Raw genomic sequence first — 14,640 nt, forward strand, 5'->3', positions numbered from 1 at the left:
CCCCTGAGGATTTATTTTTGCTGTAATAATGGTGTCACTAACAGGGGACAGGGACTGGACCATCTAGATTTCTTTAGTATATAAGATAAGGAAACTTCCCTCTGCCAATACAGATTAACATCTCCTTGGCAACCTCTAGTCTTAGAGATGTTCTTAGGACACTGAGAGGTTAAGGGACATAAGCAGTATGTGTCAGGGATGGTGACTGAACCTACAGCATCCTGGTTCCAAGGGCAGCTCAAAGTCTCTTTTAAGTGTCACTAACGGACACTAAATACTCAAACAAGCAACAAGACAACCTTGGACCACTGCTGCCAGTTTGATGTATCATTCCTGCCCAGTCACCCCTATCTTTTCCTGGAAGGTGACTTAATGATGACACCCATAGCACCCAGGAAAGGCACTGCTGACACATGACAAAATTGTGCAAAAAATCACAATTATGCATTCATTTCCACTGTAAATAGTGAGTCATACAAGGATGTGTGTGAGATGGGATTCCCACCTTGGGACACTGTCTCTTTAAAAAAAAAAAAAGGCAAGACTTGGTCAATGCAAACTCCTCCTCCTAGGGTGGTTCCTTTTAAGAGCAGCAGGACAGTTAAATAAAGCCCCAAGCATTGCCCCAGCTTAGGTATTTACTCTTTAGGTCACAAAGGTGGTAAAGATGGCTCAGCAGTTCGTGAATAGCAAGATCAAAGCTGATAAGGTGGTGGTCTTCATCAAGCCCACCTGCCCTTACTGCAGAAAAACTATAGAGCTTCTCAAGCAACTGCCTATTAAACTGGAGTCCTTGGAATTTGTCGACATAACAGCCCACAGCGATACAAATGGGATCCAAAATTATTTACAACAGCTAACAGGGGCAAGAACCGTGAGTATCTGTATTTGGGGAGTGTTGGGAGTACGTTGGTTTTGTGGGTGTGTTAGGGGATTTTTCCCTTTATGGTCAGAGACTTTTTTGTTCCTTGTCTGTATACCAGAAAAAGGAAAAGGGGAGGGGGAGAAACTACGTTAAAGCCTCATTTAACTCTGTCAGATAAGCTGCAAGGACATCTTGATTCTGGGCTGTCTGCTGCTAAGGAAGGAGAGGAGTTATTCAGTCTCCTACTTGAATGGCTGACTTGGAATCCAGCTAGCAGACCTCTCAAATCCGAGAGAAAAGAAAGGAGAAGAGTGAAAAGGCATGTCATGCAGTCCTAGTCAGGTTCAAAGTAACTTGAGCAGTCACACTGACTCCAGAGGTTTCTGTTAGAGTAATTCAGAGGTTATTTTGAGTCATTTTTGCTAGTAAATGATTGCTTCAACTTAAAGTGCTTCTGGGTAGGGGGAGAATCCGGAAAGGTAGGGAGGAAGGAAACTGGAAAGAGAGATAAATTTCTGTTAGTTACTTCACTATGTTTTGTCACCTTATTTCCTCTATTCTCGCTTAACGCCTACACGGCCTAAAAGAGGTTCAGTTGTTTTCTTCTGGTTTGTAATCAACTCCCAGGTTAAAAACACAATACTGTAAGGATGAGATAAGAGGTCTGTTGTGTGGTTGCATCGGACCATCTAGGTGAGGACAGGCAAGAATATGCAGGAAATTCTCAAAAAGGGATATAGTAAAAGCAAAACAAAATAAAAACAAAACACTGTGGCACTTAGTGTATGAAGATGACCTGGATTTGAGTCTTCCACTGAGAGAGAGAGAGAGAGAGAGAGAGAGAGAGAGTGTGTTGATAATTCAACCATAACTTATGAAAAAATAAGTATGAATCTAGCCACAAATACAGAGGGAGCACAGTCGCTGTCAATCTTTTTGTTGTTTTTTTAAAGGAAGCATATTTAGGAGAAATTGTAATGTTCTGAACAGGAAGCATACTTGCTGCTATGTAAGGCAGTGAGCTCCCTGTCACTGGAATATTCAAATAGAATCTTGGGTTCAAACACAAGCCTTCTGACTCCAGAGCCCTTTCTGCAAGACTGGATGAGAAGCCAGCTAGTCAACCTGGCCTGCTTGGAATGGATTATGGGTTAAATGTGAACATTGTGGGTTAAAGTGGCCCTTCTGTTTCTAGGATGGAATAAGTAACAGTTCAGGATACTTTTGACTTTGTTCCCACAAGCCCGCTTCAGAAATGTGTGCCAATTCTGTCCTAGAAACTACTTGGCTTGGTTTTTTGCTTTTTGTTTTTTTCAATGTCTGGAGGAAGCTTCTGTTGCATGCAACTTAAAGTTATGACCAGCTTCCAAAATCTGAGTTATGAAAAGATGTGGGTCTGCACAAGATAAAGAAAATTGCTCTCCCCCTGATTGGCTGCCTTGCCTAGGAGCCTACTCCAGATCAGCATATGTATTGAGTGACAAATGCTCTCTTGAGTTCAGTAATTTTGGTGAAAGGCAGGGATGGGGAACCTGCAGCCCTGAGGTCACATGTGGCCCTCTAGGTCCTCAAGTGCAGCCCTTTGACTGAATCTGAGTTTAGATTCAGTCAAAGAGCTGCACCTGTGGGCCACATGTAGCCTCGAGGCCTCGGATTCCCCACCGCTGGTCAAAGGCAAGTGTATGCCAAGCCTTTTTAGCAGTGTTACTATTAGATAATGAGAGGCAAATGGAAGGTTGGCTGAAAGCCAGGAAAATCAATCTCCAAATCCCACTTCTGACATACTGGCTGTGTAACCCTGAGCAACCCCCTATAAATTACAGAGAAGCTGCCCACCTGTTTTGTATCGAAGGAATTTCCTCTTCTGGGAGTTCCCAAAAATCAATGAAATTATGAGTCTGGATAATTATGTAAAGACATGAAAGTTGGTAGAATGAACAAACTGCCACCCTTTGCTTAGATCAGCAGATGTAATTTGATCATACAATGACAATTAAAAAATACTATAGAATCACATTATGAACTTTGGGGTGGGTTCTTCTCTACTCACTGCTGAAACTAACAAGAATCAATTTTTTTAAAAACGGTGATGGTTAGGTGAGTGAGAGCAACTTTTTAGGAAGATATTCAATTCAGCAAGCATTTATTAGAAATAGATTTGGAAGTCATATAAGTCAGTAATAATTGAACTTATGGGAGCTGATGCTATCAACAAGAGAGAGAAGAAGGCCCAGGACAGAAGCTAAATGATGATCCAAAGGGGACTGGACTACATCTCGTGGGTGGGAGCAGAACCAAGAAAGAATGATGACAGAAGCTAAGGGAAGAGATTGTTCAGGGTTGGCAGAAGGTAGGGTAGTCTTCTATGGCAAAAGCTGAAAAGAAGTCAAAGAGAATTGTACTCCATGGGATGTGATAGAGGCAGCAGCCATTTGATTGCAAGGGAACAGCGTTACTACCCGACCGTGAATAGAATCAACAGCAGTTGAAGTCTTGTCTGGCTCACTGCCCTGCTTAAAGAGTGACTGACCTGCTTGGACTAAATTTTCTACAGCACTGGGACAGGTAAATGTATCCCCTCGGTCGGCATCCTCTTCTGCCTCACCACTACTGGGTTTGCTGGAATTAGTTACCCTTAAATCTAATTTTATCTGCTATTTGTACTTTTTTTTTCCTGCTTTTTGGTGAGGCAATTGGGGTTAAGTGATTTGTCCAAGGTTACATAGCTAGTAAGTGTCAAGTGTCTGAGATCAGATTTGAACTTAGGTCCTCCTGACTCCAAGGCCTGAGCTCTATCCACTGTCCCACCTAGCTGAGCCTATTTGTATTTTTTTAAATGGGTTTTGTTTCCACACAAAGATAAGCTGATTTGTATTGCATTCTGCATGAACATATACTATAATTGAAGGAGTCACACTTTGGGGATAGACAAGGGAGAATCTCTGGATATATTACATTACAGACTTAAAAGGGAACCTATATTGAAGATATTTCTGTCTGTCTCTTCTCTTCCACTCTGGGTCTCTGTCTCTCCCTGTCCCTCTCCTGGTCTGTCTTCACTTAACACAGTGTGTGAGCTATGAAATTCTAGCCCCATCACTCCCTCTTTTTGCCTCCCTCCCCTATTTTCTCGATTGTTTTTCTTACTGTCCCACAAAATTAAAGAAGCAGCAGTAATCCAAATCAACAAGGATTTATTGAGCACCTACTATGGACCAGCACTGTGTTTAGGCACTGGGAATATAAAGATGACAAAAAAAATTAAATTAGTAGCAACAGGGCACTCTACCCCTCCTTGAAGGGGCCTACATTGTACTGGGGGAAGGGGGAGCAAAATATACAAAATACATGCAGAGTAATTCAAATTTATTTGGTGGGGATAGGACTAATAATTTGGGAGGTCAGGAAAAACCTCCTGCAGGAGGTGTCACCTGATCTGGGTCAGTGAAAGACTATCTCAAAGCATTGAGCTGAAGCCTGCAAAGAGGTGGGAGATGGAATGTCATCTGTGGGGAACAATCCAATGTGACTGGAATATAGAGGCAAAAGTGGGTGGGAGGAGTAATGTGAGGGCATTCTGGAACTGGATTGGGATGGACCAAATGCCAAACAGAGAAGTTTGTATTTTATACTGGAGACAATTCATGAGCAGGAGAGTGACATGGTCAGTTTGATGTTTTTAGGAATATCACTTTGGCAGCTGTGTGGAAGACAGATTGGAGAAGGAACAGGTCAAAAGTAGGGAGGACAATAAGGAAATTACAGCAATAGTGCAGAGGAGAGGTTGTGAGGACCCAACGAAAGAAGCTGTGGTATGAGTGGAGAGAAGGAGCTAGAACAGATGGAGGGATCCAAAGGAAAGAATCTTAAAGCACTTTCCTTATCTCTTGGCCCTTTTTTGGGAAGTCAGCTTTTTGTTATTAACATTGTCTTTTGTCCAATTTCTCTTCCTCCTCTCTTTTCCCCCTACTCCTATCATAATCACAGTTTTAATGAGAAAACACCTTTAAGGCCCAGCTTGCTAAAAATAATAATAATAATATTACCAAACACCAGACCCTGTGGAGTTTACTCTAAAACCCTCGTTTAATCCTGCTCTCTCCTGAGTTACTAAGCCTCTAGAAGTTTATCTACTTTCTCTTTGTTTCCTCTTTCTTTCTTCTCTCTCCTCAGTAGAACCAGAATCTTAGAATACTTTAAAAAGACCAAGTTGCATCAATTGACACAGTGCATCTGCATATATGAGAGACAGATAATTTTTATTTCAAAGTAAAATTATTATATCTACTTGTAATGATTTGTATTAAAGCACATTTACATCAAGAGGAGAAATTATAGTATAATTAATTAAAATGATAAATCCTGATGTCAATTGACACAAGTGTTAAGGTGATTTCTTGGGAAATACACATGATGATTATAACAGTGTAAATGAAAACAACACTAAAGGGCAGCTGATGAACTCCAGACAATTGTAGTGACCAATGCTGATTCAAAAAAACAAATTTTTCCTCTTCTCAGTGAAGGGCAGAGAAGCTACTAGTTGGGAGATAAACAATAATGCATAGGGTGTCAACACCATCCCTTTCTTGTTTTGGTTTTATGTACTTCTTTATTTTGTTACAAGGAAGGATTCTGTGGTGAGACATATTGAGAAATTATTATAGTATTTTTAAAAGATTTTTCTAAAAAAAAGAAAAAGAACAAGAACTTTGGGCTCTTTGAACTGTGAGATTGTGGGGCTAGTCTCCAGTGTAGGAATCATTCTCCTCTGAGGTTACCACATTATCCAGGTTGAGTTTGCTTCTTTCTTCCTTATCAATCTGCTTTATATTGTGTTTATATTCTCCCAACTGCCACCTCCGGTTAGGAAGCTCCCATGTTCTTTTATTATTTAAAGTGCTCTCTCTATTTAAAATGAAGCTTATGACTGTGGCTTAGCTCAGAGGCAATGTCATAAAATCTGGGATGTTCCCATTCATTACAGATTTAGTGTTTGAGTGGAGGCCTCACAAGTATATAGCTAGGGTGGAAAACGACCTTTATCCCTAATGTGTCTTTTTTTTCTCTTTTATTGATCCTTTTTACAGTTAATTGATCTTGTCCTGTAACTACGTAAGTCACTGCTTTGTCTCTGAACTTAGTTCAGAAATTCAGCTGTCCTGTAATGAGTTAAGTTTAGAAATCTAGTTTTCCTGCTGATCACTGTGCTATTCTTGCTTCAGGGAAATCTGTTGTTCTTGAGGGATGTAGATGGACACTAGGGAGTCTATTCTAGTATCTTTACACAACCAAGCTATCCTTCAAGGAAGTCTGGTTTGTTATCCAAAAAAATCTGATCACTATCTCTAGTCTTGCAGATGGACTCAAAAAATGAAGAATTCTGACTTACAGGAGAGAAGGATGGGGTTGTTGCTTGCTAGCCCCTCATTCCCCATTTCCGACTAATCATTTTATCTCCCATGCCTCAGCTTATCTGCAACCAATCATTGATTTTGCCATTTATGATGTTGAGCTCTTTTAACCGATTATAACTTGTTTCTCAGCTACAAAGTTCCATTCTTTGTTCTGTACTCCCAAGATTATAGAAGAGCTATACCCTTCACTCAGGGGTCTTAGCTTAGATGGGGAAGCTGAGATCCTGTTTATTGGTAAATTTGTGCTTTACTAATAAATTGATCATGCTTGCAATTTTGTGCCTTAGTCTACTTTAATTTTATAGCTTTTGCTATAACTTTCATTGGGTAAAGAGAGAGACTAAAGGGTACGTCTTAGGTGGAAGATGTTTTCCACTGACTGAACAGTTTTCTAGGTGTGTCTGTGCGCCTGTGTGTGTGTCTGTCTACAGAAGGCCCGAAAGAGGGACTTGCTCTCCCTGGGCTAGCTAGCTGTGGCCTTGAATCTTCCCTCTATAAATCAAGCCCCCTCCCCAAGTTAGAAAAAAGATGCTAAATTAATCTTGTTTTGCTCACACATCTGAAGAATGAGAGATCACTAGAATGAAATTACTTTTTAATGTCTCTTTAGACAGAAACTATGTTGCTATGGTTTTGCATTAGTTGCTAAGCAACAGTAACAGGCAACTTGAAACATGGTAAACAAAAACCCTCTTCGACATTTCTTTACATTCAGTACAATTTCATTAACCCTTGGCCATACCCAACACCTTTTCCCCTTTGCGTGGAACAATCACTTTGAAAAACATAAATACACTGAAATGAGCTTTAAGTCAAATTCTCATGTGTGCAACATAGAGTTGCTCTTGCTACAGACCATAGCTATTTATCCATCTACAGACACACATACATACGTTCATGCTGCTGCTGTTCAGTTGTTTTTCAGTCTTGTCTGATTCTTTGGAGCCCCTTTTGGGGTTTTCTTGGCAAAGATACTGGAATGGTTTGCCATTTCTTTCTCCAGCTCATTTTACAGATGAGAAAACTGAGGCAAACAGGGTTAAATAATTTGCCCAAGGTCACACAGCTAGTAAGTATTTGAGGTTAGATTTGAACTCTGGGAGATAAGTCTACCCAACTCCAGGCCTAGCACTCTATCCACTCCCCTACCTAATTCTGTGTGTGTGTGTGTGTGTGTGTGTGTGTGTGTGTGTGTGTGTGTGTATACACACATACTGATGTTTACTGTGATATGAAGAGTTCTTTGGCCATGGAGAAATATTAAGACTGGACAAAAAATGTCATTTCTTTTAATCTACTCATAATTTAAGCCCTTCATATCTTCTATTTGTGCTTTTTTTTCCCTTCAGGTTCCTCGGGTATTTATTGGTAAAGAATGTATTGGTGGATGCTCAGATCTCATAACCCTGGAACAGAATGGCCAGTTGCTACAAAAGCTTCAACAAATTGGAGTGTTACAGTAACTTCCAGTAAGTGGCAGTCATCAGAGAAATGATAAGGTTCTGGGAAAGTTAAGAGAATAGAAATTCTTTGTTTATTGTGCCTTGTATAATCTTTCTGGTTGAGGGGGAAAGAAGGCCAACCGTTTATGAATAGTTTAGACATCTGGGTATGAAATATATCCAGTGATATTAGGCATTTGGAACTTTTCCATTTTACAGAGAGTGAGTCACTACTGAGGCTGTCATTTTGTCTTACCCTTATTCACCTGGAAAATGGGGTTATATTTTGTCACCCCTTTGTTGTTCAGTTATGTCCAATTCTTCATGGCCCTATTTGGGGTTTTCCATTTCCTTCTCCAGCTTATTTTGCAGATGAGGAAACAGACGCAAACGGGGTTAAGTGACTTACCCAGGGTCATACAGCTAGTAAGTGTCTGTGCCCAGATTTGAACTCAGGAAGATGAGTCTTCTTGATTTCAGGCCTGGCACTCCATTCACTGTCCATCTAGCTGCCCTGTCCTCCATTTAGTTGACTACAAGACCAGTGTTTTTTAAAGACCATAGGTGAACTGTAAAAAGACACCTATCCACAAGGATCTCACTTACTGAAACTGGTTAAATAAATGAACTTACTTGTGTGCCAAAAACTAATAGCCAGACAGTTCTTGCCCTCCAGAAGTGTATATTCCAATTGAAGGAAAGTAGACATAGGGGAGTGGTGTCTTTTGGGAAGTTAAGGGAATGGTTAGTTAAGCCCCTGTAGACTAGTAGCACAACCTGAAAATAGCAATAACAGTACTGATTATGATTCCAGAACTGGAAAGACAGCTGGGGGAAGGAACAAAAGGCATTTTGGTTGTAGCTGGTATCTAGCTAAAAAATCTTCCAGGTTAAGAGATCAAAACTGAAACCTGTTTGAATTCAGAAAGGAAGTTTTGATCTCTTAACCTGCCCAACAACTTAGCCCCTGGCTCTTCTGTTGTTGTTATACAAATAAGGCTATTAAGAATCTCTCTGGAGGTGAGAAATGGGGAGAAAATTTGGAACTCAAAATCTTATGGAAGTGAGTGTTGAAAACTAAAAATAAATAAAATTTTATTATTTAAAAAAAAAAAGAATCTCTCACAATTAAAAAAAAAACAACCATAAATGTTCTGACTCTCCGGTTTGTTTACTCAAGGGCTGGCTTTAGGGTTCTAATGTGAAGCTAGTTGCTGGTGAATATGTGATCGTTGTGCTTAGACTTAAGGAAACAGCAGTGTAATCTGGGGATAGAGCTGAATAACTTTATTTAAAAAAAAAAGTGAGGGGCAGCTAGGTGGTGCAATGGATAGAGCACTGGCCCTGGAGTCAGGAGGACTAGAGTGCAAAACTGACCTCAGACACTTAGTAGCTGTGTGACCCTGGGCAAGTCCTTTAAGGCTGATGGCCTCCAAAAATAATAATAATAAAAAGGAAGTGACGCCAATTAAGTCACTGATGACTAGAGGAGAGAAACAAAACAAAGGCAATACCAAGAATTCCTAAGAGGGATTTCAAAATACCAGAAAATATTACTAAATCAAAACATTAATAATACAGTAATTCATTTACTTAGCACTGATTAAGAGTAGAAAGAGCCCTGGATCCTAGGTATAAATCCCACATCTGCTCCTGCATGAATTCATATAACCTTGGACGAGTCACTTGACAGAAAATTGTTAATACAATTGTTTACATAATGACAGGAAATTGTTAGTACCAAACGTAATATTAACCGCCGCCACCTCTGAATGATCCTAGCAATATCAGAATTCCATTAATGTCCTTGCACCACTACCCTTAAGATAGAGTCCATTAGGTTGAGCTGAACCACACCCTAAGTTTCACCCTGGAATCTTACCCAGTAAACAAAGCCAGCTTGAACTAGACCAGTTTCCAAAGTGCCCCCTTTCTTTAGGATTTGGGGCATGAAGGGCAAAGCAGCCAGAATGACGTGGTTTTCCTGGCTTGGATTGCCAAGTGTGGCTGGCAACAAATCACCAGGATCTGCTACCTCGAGTGCCTCCCTCCTCCTTTTCTCCTAAAAGTATAAGAACCTTTTACTGTGAGTCTTTTGGTGGGACATCCCCCAGGGTGGCAGGTTTACTACTCTGTCATCTCAACTAAAGACACTTTATTCCTGATTTTGCAGATGAGGAAACTGAGGCAAGCAGGATTTTATTCTTCATTTAAAGACACTTATGACTTTGATTTATTTCAGGCCTTGTCACACTTAACCTTGCTCCTCTGTAAAACGGGGCAGGCAGGGGTTGGAAGAGAGGGCCTCTAAGGAGCCCTTTGACCTCTAGATCTAGGCTGCTAAGCTCTTTCCTCACAACACTGAGGCAGAATTGGAAAGGACTTCAGAGACTGATCCAACTCTGTTATTTTACAGCTGAAGAAAAAACAGTAGGTGAGGGACAGACAGTCCCATGACTTTCTCAAGTTCTCAGCATTAGAAGTGGAGTTTGAATCCACGTCCTCTGACTTTAAAACTGCTGTTCCTCCTGCTGTACTATGACCCTTCCCCTCTAAAGCAAGGGGTGGTGGTGGGGTTTGGTTCTTTTAACTTTGTTGTGTCATGAGCCCTTTGACAGTCTGATTAAAGCCTATGGACCCATTCTCTAATTTTTCTAAATGCAAAACAAAAAACAAAATCCAGAAACTGATTCTATTAGAATACAGTTATCAAAATGTTTTTAAGTTTGTGGACCCCAGATTAGGAATCCCTACAGAGAGACGATTTGAATTTATAGAGGAGGCACATGAACAGAGCTATGTCTCTGTTTTTGGTGTTCTTGCAATTCAAATCTGTATTACTTTTGTTTTTCTTTTCACTCTTTCTACCGCTCTATCTTCCTGTGTTAGGAATGGCAATCAGGCAACCAATCTGATTAAGAGTTTGTGTCTCTGTGTCTCTTTCTTCTTTCTTTTTTTTTTTGTTTTTGTTTTTAGGCAATTGGGATTAAGTGACTTGCCCAGGGTCACACAGCTAGTAAGTGACAAGTGTTTGGTCTGAGGCCGGATTTGAACTCCGGTCCTCTTGACTTCCAGGCCAGTGCTCTATCCACTGCGCCACCTAGCTGCCCCTCTTTCTATTTTCTTATAAACACATGTAGACAATACGTATTGTCTCTATAGAAAGCAGTTAGGTGGTACAGTAAATGAAGCACTGGGCCTAGAGTCAGGAAGGCCTGAGTTCAAATCTAGCCCCAGGGTCATGAAGAGTTGGACACAACTGAATGACAATATTGTTTAAATGTAGACTATATATTACATATATATCATAGGATATATATATTCTTTCATCTATATATGGACACATGTATATGTCTGTATAGATATAGATTCACACAGGTATGCCTGTGCAGAAATGGATTTAGATATATTTATGGAGGGGAGGGGGAGAGAGAGAGAACTGTATTCTCCTCATTCAGTTTTTTATACTTTCCAAGGCTATATAATGTTCTAGCTGGAAGGGACTGCAGAGGTCAGTGAGCTGGCTCACTTTGCAAATGAGGAAAGGGGCCTAAGGAGCCGATATTTCTTTTTCAGTTATCATGCAGCTAGTGTTTTGATAGAATATTATTCAGTTACCATCTATAACAGATCATGTTTGAATCTCATGCATTAATATTCTGGAGAGAGGGGTAAAAGATAAGGGAGAAAAGTTTCCTTTTCAAAAATAATCTTATTTCTTTGTTCTACTGCAGGGCACTTGGAATCTTATATGATGTGCTGGAACACACACCAATTTTGCCTCTCTTTCAACGCCTCCTATCTTGCCAGAACATTTTACTTTAATTTCTAAAATGTTAAACCAGAAAAAGATTTTTTTTCTCCTTCTGGAGATGTTACTTCTCCTATTATCTTTCACATTCCCAAATGATCTAGTATTTTATAACTTTATAGTCAGATCAATATTAAAAGGGCATTCAGTTCACCCCAAATCCTATGGAAGAACTTCAGAGCACATTACTGTAGTCCACTATTTTCTTCAGTCCTCATCTTGTGACTCCTAACATGAGATAAAAATTATTCTGGCTTAATCTTCTAGCTTCTAAAGGCTTTTACCAGATTTTGACTTAGGATGGAATGAGTTTCAAATCAGAGATTGATAGTTTGGAAGCTGGAAAAGGCCTCAGATTTAAATGACAGGCTGAAGGATGTTCTTGAAAGTGCTTTCTCCTGTTCTTCACATTTTCTTTCCATCTGCTAGGGTTCCCAGGCTCTCTTTGCACAGGATCATAGATTTAGGGTTGGAAGAAGGGACCCGAGAGGCCATCTGCCCTATCCCACTCACCTCACAGATGAACTGAGTGTTGGGAGAAGATCAATCTTGTAAATGGCCTAACATTCTGAAAACCTTATTTCAGTAACTATAGATCTTTTTGGAAATGCTTCAACTTAAAATTTTGTTTTTGTTCTAGCATTAACGAGCACTGATACTAGTCACGATTCTCAGGAAAATAGTTTCATGGCCTAGAAATTCTGGTTCTAGAGGTGATCCATTGCTAGGTCAAATTCCTCTCAGGTTCCTAAAATCATGGTCATAATATACAGGAGAGAAAGGTGAATCAAATGTATAACTCAGAATTATAAACAAATAAAGTCATATAATTTCAGTGGGCACCAACTAAAATAATAGCTTTTGGGTTCAGTTTTATCGTCAATAATCATGAAATAAAATATAATGAGTATGCTGTCTTCGTTATGTCCTATTGAATAATTCCTCTTAAAATCAGTACAGCGTGGAAGAGCAAAAAGAACTGTGGTCCAGAGAGAGTTTAGAAAACTCATCCAATAGTAGCATAAGAATAAAAATAGAGAAATAAACAATAACCAAACCTCCAGTGAGCTTATAGCCTTAAGATATTAAAACCAGGACACAAGTAGCTCTTTATGTTAGCTAGTCTCTACTAGCCACTTATCTCCCTCACAAACCATCCAGCTTTTCCCCAGAACACAAGATTGTCTGTAAGGAATATGTGAATGTTAACAGTAGCCACCCCATTGGTATGTGTAGCCAGAAATCTAAACCCCTAACACTGATTTTGGTTCACTTTGATGCCTGGGAGTTTGGGACTTGATGAGAATCTCTAGCACTTACCTCACAATAGTTAATAGTAGGTTTTGTGATGTATTTAGACTAGTCTAGCTTATTAGGCATTTTCAAAGGCAATCATTCACACAATTCTAAAAGAAGTGTTGTCTTTCCACAGCAAACATACCAAGAAAAGAAGGTCAGATTGTACTTTAGCCAAATCCCAGACCAACTAGTAAAATTCAAAAGAGTAAAATAAAATGCTGGCCAGATAACAGTAGTTCTCTCTAAAACTATTTGATATTTCCTGGCTTTCAGTGATTCCTTGGGTGCTTTGGGCAGAGCTGAGGGGGTGGGGAACAAAGGCAGCAGAGCAAGACCAATGAAAATGCAAGTTATATAGAGTCGCAACTCACACTGACATTTCATGCCAAGTGTTTCTTTGCATTTGGAAACTCTGGAGGGGAAAAGACTCTCCCTCAGTAGCTTTGGATTCTTCTGATGTTTTTACAGCTTGGCTGTCTTCTTCCTTGCCTAATGATGGTGTTTGGAATCCTTTGCATACAGGAATCTTCCCCCCCCCCAGGTTTGTTAATTTGGGAATAGCATTTTTCATTTATTCACCTTTATCAACTAAACAATGGAGTGTTTGATGTGGAGGGCTACAGCACAAGGGAGGTCCTGGCTGTTGCCTCCTTCTTGTGACCAGCCTTTCCACTGTCTCACTTAAAACCAATTCACAATTAAGACATCACCTTCATAATGTCATTGGTCCTCTTCGAGAACAAAGGATGAACAACGTGCATGGTGTTACGATTGGTGTCATACTACATGTATATTAGAACCAATCTATACAAATTTTGTATGACTTAATGCCGATGATAAATTTTAACTGATGTAAAAGCTGCTGTCTGACTCTCCTCTATTAGAGCCTTCATTTTTTTTTGTGACATACACCCCTATGACACTGGTATTATAGGAGAAATATTTCCCACTGAGTTCATATGTTAGGTTCACAATGCAGAAATTATAAAGGTAAAGACCTAAGATTTACTATGATTAAGCACAGGTTCAGGAGGAAGAAAAATAACCCCAAAGAAAGTTAGGACTTCATAGACAAAAATTACGTCAGAAAAATAATTTTTGACATGCAGCAATCTCATACATCCTCTTAAGCCATAAAAGTTAAACAGCATCATAATCTCATATAACCCTTAACGACACAGATATGGTTAGACTATAGGTAAATAAGTCTGGTTACAAATTAAACTATTTTTAAAGGGTTCACAGTGGGCTAGTTGAGAAGGAAGATTTACGTGTCTTACAGATTCAGAGCCAATTGGAATCCTTCCTCAAGTAAGACAAGTCAAAATACTTCAAGAAGCCTTGGTTCCCTTTCTGGCTTCCTATTTAAGGAATATTTGAGGCCTTGAGTAAATTTCTACATCCCATGAAACAGGTTGGAATGGTGTTATTTTGTGGTGTCTTTCCCTTCCCTAACCCCATATGTGGCCCAAGAGAAAAAACTTGATTAAAGAGAATGTTTTTATACTATAGTGTGAATTCAATTCAGCAAACATGTATTAAGTATTGTGAACCAAGAACCCCAATTAGAAAGAGTCTGCTCTAAGAGCCAAACGAAGTTGGGGTACATGTGTTTAATTTCTCAAAGTGACTTGATGTGCATTGTATGGGAGTTCAGTCCAAAACTGGGCACGCCTACAGGAGCCAGTTAAGAACTGGCTTGGCTCAGGATTTTGGAGTACAATGTTATATGCCCTTCCGAAGAATGGGTGTTCCCTAGAGGGTGCCAATCAACCATGATTGATGGTGGGTGATATTAAAATGAAG

The 14,640-nt window shown here is 39.7% G+C and overlaps 1 protein-coding gene across 1 annotated transcript; it reads left to right on the forward strand.

Annotated features, from left to right (window-relative positions):
• The first annotated feature begins 592 nt into the window (after positions 1-592).
• GLRX (glutaredoxin) lies at positions 593-13,692 on the forward strand. Its single transcript, XM_027838471.1, has 3 exons — positions 593-874; positions 7,632-7,751; positions 11,459-13,692. Exons 1-2 carry the CDS (start codon positions 668-670, stop codon positions 7,743-7,745), a joined length of 321 nt encoding a protein of 106 aa, XP_027694272.1. The 5' UTR covers positions 593-667; the 3' UTR covers positions 7,746-7,751; positions 11,459-13,692.
• Positions 13,693-14,640: the final 948 nt, after the last annotated feature.

This window comes from Vombatus ursinus, unplaced genomic scaffold, assembly GCF_900497805.2.
Source record: "Vombatus ursinus unplaced genomic scaffold, bare-nosed wombat genome assembly UNPS02014828.1, whole genome shotgun sequence".
Classification (NCBI taxonomy): domain Eukaryota; kingdom Metazoa; phylum Chordata; class Mammalia; order Diprotodontia; family Vombatidae; genus Vombatus; species Vombatus ursinus.

What these genes read in the sequence shown, in the direction of transcription:
- GLRX (XM_027838471.1), top strand. Translation starts at nt 668, where the DNA reads ATGGCTCAGCAGTTCGTGAATAGCAAGATCAAAGCTGATAAGGTGGTG. An exon ending in AGCTAACAGGGGCAAGAACC is followed by an intron (nt 875 to 7,631) that starts GTGAGTATCTGT and finishes TTTTCCCTTCAG; the next exon opens with GTTCCTCGGGTATTTATTGG.